The following is a 13,723-nucleotide window of genomic DNA, read 5'->3' as shown; positions in this document are numbered from 1 at the left end:
CAGGGCCTTGCACACGTTAGGCGAGCACTCTACCACTGAGCCACAACCCCAACTCTAATCTCTAATCTCATATTCAGGGAAAAAATAGATATTACCAAATGAAAGGTAATATCATGATATGGATCATAAGATTTAGCATTAAGATGACAGTTTGCTCCAAATCAGTCTATTAGAAGAAATGCAATACCAGTTGTTTAGGAAAAACTGTCCAAAACAGGAAATTGGAAAAAAAAAAAAAAAGATAACTGTGGAACTTTAAATATCATGCTAGAACATTTTTCAATAAGCTGAAGTCATCTGACTTTTAATTAAATTAGACATGTTTAAACTGGTAAGTTTGTTGTTATTTTTGGTTTGTTCTAAATGAGAATCTTAAAATTGACAATTTTATTGCTTCATAGATCATTAATGTGATGTGTATTTAATGTAACAATCTTACTTCCATATTCCTTTCTCCAGTGACTATTTAAGTCTTAGTTCTTCATTTCATCTTTGAATGGTCCCTGTCACTCTTCAGGTCTTCTCATTAATGAATTAAATGAAGCTTAACTACAAGTTTCCTATATATTTGTCTGAGAATTAGGACTAAACAATTGAGAATGATAATCTTACTTTAGAGAGGTCCCACTGATAAGTGTTGGATCAAGATCCTTGACACCATGTCTTTTGGGATTCTTTGTTTCCCTGTCCTTCTCTTACTACTGAGTGCAGCAAAAACTAGGTTCTACTTAGGGTTCTCATGTATCAAAGTCAGATGGTCATTTATACGTCTGTGTTCTCAATAAGATGTTGTTGTCTTTAAATCTTAGGAAGAGAAAAGAGGTTTCCAAAGGATATGACTTCATACAGTTGGAAGCTGGTTATTCCTCCAGGAATGGTAGTTTATGAAAAATAAAGGTGTCCAATATTTCCTAAATTTTTAACAAACTCAGGAGCTCATGGTTCAGTCTCTTCTCTTCTGCTAACTCTAGTAGATCATTAACAGGACAATTTTTAATGAATCTCATCTTCGTGGTCTGTAAAATGAGAGAAATAGCTTGAACCTAGCCTTTAAGTTCCCTTTAATGATTTTATGACAAAGGTCAAGATAATAGGCTGTCTTTCCCCCAATTAAATTCTAAAAATGAAAGGAGTCCATCTTGTGCATGTGTACTGAGCAAGAAATAATGCTTTCTGGGGGAAAAAAAAGAAGAGAAACACATTTGTTAAATAGTGCAATAAGTCTGTATTTGGAATAGAACATAGGTTGTTGGTTGCATATATCAAGGTGGGGCAAACAAAGTTCAGTTGAACTCAGTTCCCTTCCATGATGAACATGAATATATGAATATGTATGATATAGATGCATGATAGATGAACACATGTGAATAACTGAGTCATTGAAACTCTGCTGAGAAAAATGCCAAAACCAGAAAAATAAGCTTATTTTCCATAAACGGGTACACATCTTAAGTAATTATCAAACCACTTTTCATTCTTAACCAAAGTTTAATTCCCCCAAATAACATAAAAATTGGACATCTTGAAAATCGTAAGAAATCATACTCACCTTCATATATACACATGCACATGTATACCTACATAATTTATCAAAACAATATATACAAGTAAAATCCCCATTGAAGTTCATCCTTGGCAGTAACAAGGTACATACATGGTAAAAAGAAGTAAAATAATACAAGTATATTCTATCATGGCTTTATTTTCAAAAATATAAAATTAAACTGTCTTTTGGAAAAACAGACTTCCTACAGTTTTATACACATTTATACCCAGGCTGCAAGAAAATAATGACAAGCAGAAAATAATGTCAGGACTGAGGTTAACATCTTATATTTAACTACTTTGAATTGTGTAAACATTGTCTATGCAAACATTTATTCTGTAGCTCAGTAGTCACAGAGTTAATGAAGGAATTATAGCTCTCTAGGCAGAAATTCTATCAGCTCTTTTACTGGGTAAACCAAATAGCCAAACTGATTCTTACTCCCACATCCCAAGCATGGAGGCTTATTTAGTATTTATTAGGATGGTGCTCAGTGAATCATCACTTGCCCCTTTGCACACCAAAATTCAAGAGTTCTCCAAAGTGTTGAACATCATAGAAACTGAAAATAACATTCATTTTATTTTATTCCAAACTGGATATGTTTGCATCGCACACTGCAAAGTAACAGTTCTGCTAGCCATTAGAGAACCAGGCTACCTCAAGAAAAGAAAGGCCCAGTGTCTAATCTCTAGATGAAATAGCAATCAACTGGGTTTTCAATGGGCATATGAATCATAAACCTGTAATCAGAATGAAGAAATGTGTCCTCATCATAAAGGAATACAGCATAGTCTTATTACTACTAATATAACACACACCTAAATCATCTTTTGACTTTTCAGAGCCATCGAAGCTGTTCTTATTTCCTCAGAGCTAACCAGCCTGTGCACACGGTATACACGCCAACACACGTGCACAATCATACACAGGCTCTTTCTCCCCATGGTAAACTCTATAATATGCAAAAAATTCCTAAGTGGTTATTTCTATTAACTTAAAATGTCTGCTTCAGAGATAGAAAATAGAATAACATATGATTAAGGTTTGTGCTTCTAAAATCATTCTGTTTCTATATTCATGTGTGATTGCTTTTCCATACCTAAATTCAATTTTTTCCTCAGCACTATGAAGCAAGGTGATTGCACAATGACTCCATTATCCTTCTGGTGACAGATAAGCATAAGCTGAACCCAATTAGGACATGTCCCAACATTTTAGAAATTTGATGGCCAGAGCATTCTCCTGGTACTAGCTTAGTTTGTCATTAAATTTTTACCCCACTTGTTATTGTTACATTATGGATATACTAAAACTTTGGTTAAATATCTGTCCCTTTTGGCCTTTTCCTATATTTTACAAATTTAGTTTATGTTCACTCTTTGGTCTTCTAAAAGAGCTTCAGTAAAATAAGTACTCATCATTAACATAAATATTGAACAGCACTAAAATAACTTTGTTATTCTCTAAATTTTTACCCGTACACAGTCATAGGAGATTTCCCAAAACCTGTAATCAATATTGCAAAGCTGGTTTTACATTGAATTGTACATGATTTTTTTTCCCAAATGAAGATGATTTATTTTCAAGCATAGAGAAAAGTAGAGGGGACTGGTGGCGCAAGCCTGTCATCCCTGCTACCCAAGAGAACTGAGGCAAGAGGAGCGCAAGTTCATGGCCAGCCTCAGTAACTTAGCCAGACCCTGTATGTTATTTTTAAAATACAAATGGCTAGGTGGGGGTGGCTCAGTATGGTGGTGGTAAATGGTTGTTGCCACTGCCACTCAGTCATTCTGTAATGAGTCACTCCTCTCACTTCTCCTTTTTGTTCCATTTACTCACTTATAAATCAAATGTTCTTTTCATTTCCCCATTAGAAATATTTTAACAAGTGAGGGGGAAAGTAATTATACTCATCCCTCAAAATCCTTGAGCCCCCAAGAATATAAAAATTTGTAGACCCTTATATAAAATGATACAGTATTTGCATATGACCTATACATATCTTCACATTTACAGTGTTTTGAATCACCTGCAGATTACTTATAAAACCCACAGCAAAGTAAATGCTATGCAAATGGCTATTATACTACATTCTTCAGGGAGGAAAAAGAATAAAAGTACATACAAAAGTACATACAAATAAAAATAAAAGTACATACAAAAGTTCAGTACAGATGCAATGTTTTTCTAAATATTTTCAATTCATGGTTGACTGAATCCAAGGATGAAGAACCCACGGAAAATGAGGGATAACTGTACTGCATTTGTGAAACCTATTTACGGTAAAATAAATGTTTTAACAGTATTTCTTCCCTTAAATTCATCCAGTATTTTACTTTAACCCCCTACTCCTGAAACATACTCTTCAATTAACATGATTCTCTGTATGTTCTGGATTTCTCTTGATAAGCAGAATTAGACACTTTGCTCCAGGGCACACTAGCTCAGAAACTTCGGGTAAACTCTTAAGAGCTTCCTTTTCTCAACTACTGTTTTCAAGACATCCATCCAGAGCAAAGCAGACATGAAAAGGAGTATGGTCTGAGCAGTATGGACATCGTGCCAGAAATGTTTTGCTTTTCTAAACAGAGTCCACTTGGATTAAATTCTTGTTGGCTATTAATGGAGAGGGTTTACATTTAATCTTATCTGCTACATCATTCGAGCTATCTACAAAGAACATCTTGGCTGTACACAGTGAAACTATAATTCTTCTGTATTCCTTTCTGAAATTTTGGTTCAGTAGTCCATATATAATTGCATTGAGGCAGCTGTTGAAATATGCCATGTAGTAACTAGCCACAAACAGCCACTCGGGTATCCTGGGCACCATGCTGGCAGGGTCTGTGGCCACAACAAGACCAATGAAGTTGAGAGGAGCCCAGCAAATTGCAAAAAGTACGAAAACCACAAACATGGTGACAAAGTTCCGGAAGTCCTGTGGTTTCAGTTTGGGTTTGTTGTCAGATTTCACCCTCCGTCTGACCTGAAGAACCAGGATCCATATTCTTAGGTAACAGAAGATGACGATGACCATCGGAACTATGAAGTGGAAAACCACCACAGCTATCGTGTAGGCTGAACTGACAGACTGTGAAAACGTACAGGAATAGATCCTTGGGTCATACTGGAGTGTTTCCGTTCTCAAGTTGGGCACAATTGCCACTAGTGTCAGCATCCATATCAGGAACACGTAGCAGAGGGAATTCTTGTTACTGTACAGCTTGTCGTACTTGAGACTGTGGCAGATGTAGCAGTAGCGATTAATGGCGATCCCAGTGATATTGAATATGGAGCCAATGACACTCAAGCCCATCAGGAAACCACTAATTTGACAGTGCAGAGATCCCAGGTTCCAGCCATTGTTAAATATCGATGTCAGCACCAAAGGGTATGGATAAATGGCTACCACCAGGTCTGCAACTGCTAGGCTCACCACAAATATATTTCCTAAAAGAGAGAGATTTATAAAATATAAGTCAATACCAGTATTGCAGGAGTTGTAGTTTCTTCTTTTCATAATTAAAGAGCTGGTTAATATTTCCACAACTTGGTTGATCTGACATCATAGCTACTGTCCACACTATAAATGAAGTAGAGGCCATTTTCACCAGGAAGTAAGCCTGTTGTCACTCCTGTAAAATCAAGTCCCCTCTTCATAACTTTCCATGTTACCACAACAAGGTATATTCTATATCCCAGACTGTTGTCTTTAAAACTAGTTCCTCTTTTTTAAAAAAAAAAAGTCCCAAGTTTATTATATCTGTATTGCTTCTTTTGCTTTGGAACCATCTATATTAACTGAGAAATCTCATATTTTGTTATTCTCAAGTCAGCCGTGATTTCTTTAAATTCCAGGTCTTCTATCCTCTTTAGTTCTTCAACAGTTCTCAAATGAACTGCTAGCTTCTGTTGTTGAGAGCAATGGATCTTTGTCCACAGCACAACAAATTAAGGCAGAAAGGACTCTGTCACCTGTCTGGAGTAGAACACCAGCCTCATGCCTACCAGCTATGTAACTGGGACAAATTACTTCACCTTGCCAAGCTTCAGCTTCCTCTCTGAGAGAGGGGATAACGATAGCATCTTCTGCATAACACTGTAGAAAGCATTAAATGAGGCAAAAAATCTCTGTCAAGTAAAATGGTGTTCATATTCTACAACTCGCTCTTCTCAAATCAAAAGAAAAGGCAAAATTTCTCTTTTATAAAGCACTTAAGGTACAAGAATTAAACTCTAAATATTCTAGATAAGTTATAATTTTCTATATCAGTGTAATAATTAAACACATTTTTAATGCAGAAAAATAACTCAAATTTCATAAGATGTTCTACAAAGTATGTTCTTTTCTTTTGTGGCATTTTTTTTTCTTTTTCTTTTTGTAGTGCTAGTAATCGAACCCAGGACCTCAATGTATGCTAAGCAAATGCTCCACCACTGAGCTACCCAGACCCACTTCTGTGACTTTTTGTTTTAATCTTTGTTTCTTACTATTCCTTCTGCCTCAAATGACTCTGCTCCATCTTTTAAAATGCCACCCATTTTTCTATGTCCATCCTAAATGGAGAAGACCAAAGGCCTTTGCTTATTTGACCAATCAGAAGTAAGCATTTCCTTCTTGAAAGGCTCCTAAGTCACTTTATACCACTTTTAGTGTGGATTAAATTGTAATAAATTCTGTTCAATAAAAATTTATTAAATGCATACACTAGATGCTGGGGAAACAGGAATGAAGAGACAGGAAAACTCAGAAAAACAAAAGCACATAGTCAGAAGCACCAGAGTATGTAACAGTAAGAGGAAATGAGGAGGTTGTTAGACAGGGATGAGAAGGGGCATTCTAGAACCTTCTACAGATGCAAATATTTAGATGTCTATTTGTAAACTTTGCTTTCCTACACTCCTCGACTGTAGCCCCTTAGGTTACATCCGTCTTCCTCATTTTTATGTCTTACTCTCTAGTACAATGACTTTTGCTCATGTTTGATGATGTAATTAATTTGTCACTTCCCAACATTTGAAATAAAATAGTCTCTGTACTTTATGTTTCTAATTCACTAATTTTATTCCCCCAAGAAATTGTTACCAAAAAAAATGAAGTAAAACAGCAGTCATGAAATGATACAAGAAAAGCAAAGCTTGCATCATTTATGAATTTCAGATAAACTGTTATAAAGCAAATTACTTAAAAAATGGTTATATTGGGGCTGAGGATATAGTTCAGTTGGTAGACTGCTTGCCTTGCATGTATAAGGCCCTGGGTTTGATCCCCAGCGCGTGCGCGCGTGTGTGCGCGCGCAAACACACATATACACACACACACAAATTGGTTTTACAGTTCAAGTTAAAGGTGATGGAAAACTAATTTTTCCCACAAATACATTTCAATTACCAATGTAATATTTAAATTCCAAAGTCAGTATATGTTAATGAATTTTAACTGAAACTATTTAACACTTGAAAAATACAAACAATATGTGAAATTCAACTACAAATTAAAATGTCATCAAAACAATACCCTAGAATGTCACAATGACAAACTGGCTTAATACAGATTTATTTTTAAGGAACTTAAAATCATCTTTTATGGCTTTCATTCTGTGCTCCATTTATTTTATAGCAATTATGCTTCATTACTGTTCAAGTAATTATATTAATTAAATTGTTGGTTTAATTTTCTTTGAATTAATTTCATCTTACAAATGTTTGGAGAAAAAACTTAAGTTACAAACTGTATGGAGATATAGATATCAGGTAGCTTAGCTTGAAAATTTATCACATCTGCTCATTTTGTAAGGTGTGAGTGTTGGGCGGGGAGGATGGAAAAGGAACTTTTTTTCATTTAACTCATTCATTCTTGCAATTAAATCAATCATAATTACTCACACCAGAAGGTCATGTATTCTATTCTCAGTTCTGTGCTACTCCAGAAATTAGCAATCTACCCATTTTTACAGATATCAAAGACTTTATACACCAACATAGTAATGAATTCTGAAGTTTAATATCTGTCGATGGTTAAAAATTTCTTTTTCGTTGTCCTCACTGTGGAGGAATTCTGGAATTATCCAGTTGTTATGGTGTAGATGTGGTAGCCCCTGAAAGTTCACATGTGAGAAAATGCAAGAAGGTTTGGAGGAGAAATGATTGGATTATAGCCTTAGCCTGATCAGTGAATTAATCCCTGATAGGATTAACTGAAGTGGTGAGGGTGGTTGGGGAGATGGGAACTGGGGCGTGGCTTTGGGGTATATGTTTCTATCTGGTTTGTGGAGTCTCTCTCTTTGCCTTCTGATCTCATGTGAGCTGCTTCCTTCTGTCACACACTCCACCATGATTCAGCCTCACCTCAAGCCCCAAGGAATGGAGCTGGCCTTCTATGAACTAAAACCTGTGAGCCCTCAAATAAACTCCTCCTCCCCTATAGCTGTACTGGTCAGATTCTGTAGTCAGAGCAGCGAAATAGCTGACTAAAACACCAGTCAAAATTGAAAGGTATATACTACTAGTGACCATCTTGTACATTCCTACTTAGAGACAAGAAAAGCAGAAATACTGAGTTACATTAGATGAAGTCACAAAACTAGTGAGAGCTGAGGGTACAACATTGCTTCTTTGTTAGTTTTGCTGAGTGCATTTCCCTAAAGAAGTTCGTGTGCTCCTACAGAGATCCAAGGATTACGGCCTCTACAGGCATCATTCTTTAAAAGCTAGATCTAGAAAATTACAGAGATGATGGGGGGAAGAGAAACCACTTCGAGGTCACTTTACTAGGAACAGGAAAAAACACAGCCTCACAATGATTAAATGCACAAACTATAAAAATGCAGAGTAGTATTTTTATAATAAATAAAATTTTAAATTAGAAACAAAATATAGCCCAGATATGCAGAAATGAAGAGACAACTACAGAGCTGCCTTGTCTAAATGCCTCCCACAGAACTAGTCCTGTGACTTCCCTCTGAATGGTCCCACTGACAGTGCTCTCTACTTGTGACAATGACTTCTTCACCTTCTCCTATCTCCCCACAGCCCATGTCATCAAATTCACCAGGGCAGTGCCTGTCCTAGACGTCACCCTGCTGCCACCACCACCTTAAACAGTATCTGGCACTGAGTTACATACAGTGAGTTCATTTTGTGTTGACATAGCAAGGCTAAAAAGACACTTCCTTGTATAGCTCCAGGTTGGTATTCCCCACAAGAGACAATTTGTCACGAGATTTTATTAAAAAGTGAAAATGAAGTGGTAGCCATATTCTCTTTACACTCATAAGTTTTTCATAAAGCATGAGGTGCCACAGCAGCTCTGGCACTTGAGTCTCATCTACTGGCCTCTGGTGATGGTTGAGGGGCAGTGGCATGTCCATAGCTTCTCCAGATCCTGCTGAACTCCACTTGGAGAAACTGGGAGACTGACCCACTGAGGTGAGTTCAGTTCATCTTCTTGGGTTCCAGCCATTCCTCCAAAGTTCTGGTTCCCTGTGACCCCTCTTGACATCTATCTTGCCATCTCAACTGCCTTTTCGGTGGACTTTAGGCTCCAAAACCAGAATTAGAAGCAATAGCCCTAATAAATTACTTTATCAATTCCCACAAAATCTGAAGATTTTGCTTCTTGAATTGACTAAATCTTGATTGATGCAGAATTTGGAGGTGGAAGTGAACTAAAAGAACCTTAAAGATGATTAAACTGTATTGGTTCTGAGTTCTATGACAGGACCAGACTGAAAGTATTAAAAACCCTATTTCTAGTAGCAAAAGAGGACACTGGTAGTTCATGACATTCAGTAGCAATAGTTACATAAATTGTCACCTGTATCATCTTCTAAGGTAAAGAAAAAGTTGCTGTATTGCCCTGTTACCTGCTCAAGAAAAATAGAAAAAAACTACATATACCCCCTTTTGACATGCTACATAAACCCATGTACTGAGTAACCCTGAACCTGACAGGTTTTAGTGGAGCAAGAAAAAGCTATGAAAGGCTACTCTGCCACTTGATCCATCATATCCAATAGCTCTAATCTAAAGGTACCCCCACAAATTCCTATCTTGAAATTTAATCACCAATATGATAGTATTGAGGTGAGGCTTTGAGGAAGTGATTAAGTCATGAGGATGGGCCTTATAAAACAGGTATGGAGGGGTGTTCATCCATTCTACCCCTTCCACCATAGAAGGATGCAGCATATGTCCCCTCTAAAGGATGCATCGAGAAGGCATCTTATTGGAAGAAGAGAAGAGTCCTCGACAGACACCAATTTGCCTGCCAGTTTTTTTATCTTGTACTTCCTGGTCTCCAGATCTATGAAAAATAAATGTTAATTTTTTATAATTATCCAGTCTAAGGTGTTTTGTTGAAGCAGCATGAGTTAACTAAGATACCGATAGTACTTGAATTATTTACGGTAGATCATGAGACTGTAGGGAGGCTTCAGCAGGCACATATAAGTGATTTATGACACAGTCTCAGGATTTTCTTCAAAATCCTGAATCAATACATACTGTCCTCTGCAGATAAGTATGCTCTTTTGAGACAGAGTTGACTTGCTACTCAGTAGAGTCTTAACACTTGACCATGAAAAACTAAGTGACCATGTGATTTGAAAGGTCCCTTTTTGACAGGTGTTTTCTGACCCACCACATCATAAGATTCTACATGCACAGCATCAAACAGAAGTAGTGTGTATTTATGGTTCAAGCAGGTCCCAGAAGGCAAAGTAGGTTACACAGATACCCATGTCCCATATTCCTGCCACAAAACCCCCTTCTCTCAGTGTGTACCTATGGCTTCATAGGGATTTCCCTTTGACCAGTTAAATAAGAAATAAAGAATTTCTGGCCTAGTTTACAAATAGTTCATTATATACTGGCACTCCTGAAACTGAATGGTTGTAGCACTGCAGACCAAATCCAGAGTTGCTTTCAAGGACAAGAGTGAAGGAAAACACTCCTAGTAAACAGAACTTTGAGTGGTGCTTCAAATTGAATTTCAGACTGGTCATTCATTCTTACTGGAGGGAGATATGGCCACAGACTACATTGATTCATAATGGCTAGTGGTACAGCTATATGGTCAAGAACTTGGAAGAAAGGGGATTAGAAAATCAGTGGCAAAGAGATTTTGAAACCTCTCAGCATGGTCATTTAGTATGAAGATGTTTGTATCCCATATGAATGTTCAACAGAGGGGAGCTCAATGATGCAACTTGTGGACATCAGTTAATCCTTAGCCATGACTGTCCTTGACCAATGGGCTCAAAATTATTACAGAAGCAAGAATGGAAGTTATTCATGGGCTCAGCAACATAGTTAGTAAAGATCAATACATGAATATTGATCTGGCAATAGCCACTATTGTATTGATGAATATTCAACCAACATTGGAGAGCAACATTAATATGGTTCCATTTCCTAGAAAAATCAGTCAATCACTTGTAGTAGACTGACATAAGACCACTCCCATCATCAAAAGGGGGAGCACACTGTTCTGACTGGAACAGAAGCTCACTCTGTACATGAAGTTGCCTTTCTTACCCTTTAATGCCTTTAATTCTTCTACCAACCTAACATCCATATACTTAAAGGGTCCTTTGTTCACCATGATGGTATTCCTCCCAGCATTCCTTCTGACTAAGAAATTAACTTTAAAACAAATGGAGTATAACAATGGGGTCGTGCTTCTGGAAGTCATAGGACTTTCCATGTTTCCCATCTTAGAACAGCTGACTGATAAATTAATGGAGTGGTTTTAAAGATTCTGTTTCACCACCACTGGGTTAGAGTCTAGGGTACCATTCCCCAGGATATGGTATGTGCCTTTAAAAAGTGACTAACATAAAGTGTTGCTTATCCCATAGTCAGGATTCATGAATCAGAAAATCAAGGCTGGAAATGGATTTTCCTTTACAAGTACACTAGCAAAAGGCTTCCAGTCTCCTGGCCCTGAAACTAGGGGTTTTTGTTTGTTTGGTTTTTGTTTAGTTTTTTTGTTTTGTTTTGTTTTTGTTTTTGTTTTTTTGTTTTTTGGTCTAAAGGAAGAAATGCTTCCATCAGGAGACATACCAATGATTTCATTAAGCTGGAAGTCAGGACTGCCACCTGGCTACTTTGGGCTCCTCATGTAATTTATTAATTTAAAAAGAAAGGAATTACTATCCTGACCAGGCTGATTAGTCTTGATTATCAAGAGTAAATCAGGTTGTTATTATATAATAAGAGCAAGGAATTATGTCTTGAATGCAAGAAATCCCTATAATGTCTTATTACTCCCATGCCCTGTGATTAAAGTCAATAGAAAACTGAAATAACCCAATTATAGGCAGGTATATGAATATGCCAGAGCTTTATGAATAAAGGTTTCAGCTACTTGAACCACAATGAGTGGAAAGCAGAGGGAATGGAGGATGGAAAAGGTAATTATAAATACCCATTATGACCATGTGACCAGCTGCAGAGGTGAAGATTACAATAATATTGACATTTCTTCTTTTCCATGATGAAATAAATGGTGAATCTTTTCTCCTCCACTATTCTTTCCATCTAATATGATTAGAAGTGAACCATATATTTCAGTATTTAGACTACAGTATATCAAATGTGGAATGTGACTCAGCAAGACAAATAATGAAAATCATGCAAAGGTGGACAAAAAGACTATATTGTCTTTTTGAGAAAAGGGTTAATGTATTTTCACTTTTATGTTAATAAAATAACATTGCATTATGTTATATAAAAACATAACTTTGATGTTTTCTTTACTTGGATATATGTCAAGATGTCAAGGGGTGAACTGCATTGGATTTGTACTGTGTTAACTTGCTAAAATTGATGCCCAGAATTCCCTTTCTTGCACAGCGATGGACTAGCATCATCCACAAAAGAATTTTGCATAAGATTCAGGAGGTGGAAATGTCCAGAGAATTCAAAAAGGGAACTAGATACTACAGCAGCTCGTCATTAACTAGTAAAAGTCTTAGGCAGATGCTTTAAGAATGACCTATTGTTGAGCTGAAATATAGAACCAACCTAGATGCCCTTCAACAGATCAATGAAAAAAGAAACTGTGGTATATATACACAATGGAATATTATTCAGCCTTAAGAAGAATGAAATTATGGCATTTGCCAGTAAATGGATGGAACTGGAGAATATTATGCTAAGTGAAATAAGCCAATCCCAAAGAACCAAAGGCCAAATGTTTTCTCTGATATGTGGATGCTACTTCACAATAAGGGCTGGAGGAGAAGAGAGGTATTTTGGACTAGATGAAGGGGAGTGAAGGGAGGGGAGGGGAAAGAGAGGTAGGAGTGTTAGTAGCATTACCCTATGTGCATACACAACTATATGACCTGTGTAACTCTATATCATGTAAAACCAGATGAATGAGAAGTTATACTCCATTTATGTTTGATGTGTCAAAATGCATTCTGTCATGTGTAACTAGTTTAAAACAAATAAAAATATATAATCAATCAATAAATAAAAGATGGGCCATGTTACTCTGAATCACTTTGCTTTTATGTGAATTATTAAGAAATTTGTCACCCTGACATAGCAAAGTTTGGGCCTTGAATTTAAGGTTTTCATCAACGTTGTTTCTATGGCACTAGGCATCTTGTTCTAATTTGATAAAATAATTGAAACTCTGCAATGATGAAACCTAAGGATGATTAATTTCCTTCTGTGTGCTCTCTTCAACATACTGACTACAGGAACCCATTACTAAATATGCTTGGTCTTTAGCCTGCTTCAGCATAACTTCTTTGCTCCATAGGCCTGCGGTAGATGCTGCTAGTGCCTGTCCCAGATCCCCTTTTCCAAGCTGAGGCACTTATCCACAAGGTTTCTGAGTGCTGGGTGCTTCCATTTGGCTTCTACACCCTTCTCCAGAGATTGCCCTTGGTGATCAATCCAATGGCTAACTCTGGAATACAGAAGGCCAGTTACCTTGTCTCAAGTAATGGCAATTTTTCAGATGGATTTATGTCCAGAGACCCCAACTTTTGGATAAAGCCAAGTCTAGGTTTTATCTTAAGTTCCATTCTTGTTTGTCTTTTCATCTCTGCCCTACTTTGCTTTCCTCACTGCTTATAAGCTCCTCTTGAGAGTAGACCTCAACAGCCTGAGAGCCAAGTCTGTCTCAGGTTCTGTTTCTAGAAATTTTAACATAGA

General features: G+C 36.9%; 1 protein-coding gene across 1 annotated transcript in view; it reads right to left on the bottom strand.

Annotated features, from left to right (window-relative positions):
* Positions 1–222: 222 nt before the first annotated feature.
* Positions 223–13,723, bottom strand: part of Mtnr1a (melatonin receptor 1A) — a 35,492-nt gene continuing 21,991 nt past the window's right edge. The window contains exon 2 of the mRNA XM_015486060.2: positions 223–4,999. Coding sequence (XP_015341546.1) covers positions 4,131–4,999 — 869 coding nt within the window. The 3' untranslated portion in view covers positions 223–4,130. The remainder of the gene's footprint in view (positions 5,000–13,723) is intronic.

This window comes from Marmota marmota, unplaced genomic scaffold, assembly GCF_001458135.2.
Source record: "Marmota marmota marmota unplaced genomic scaffold, marMar, whole genome shotgun sequence".
NCBI classification, from domain to species: domain Eukaryota; kingdom Metazoa; phylum Chordata; class Mammalia; order Rodentia; family Sciuridae; genus Marmota; species Marmota marmota.
This window is presented reverse-complemented; position numbering and strand designations above follow the sequence as displayed.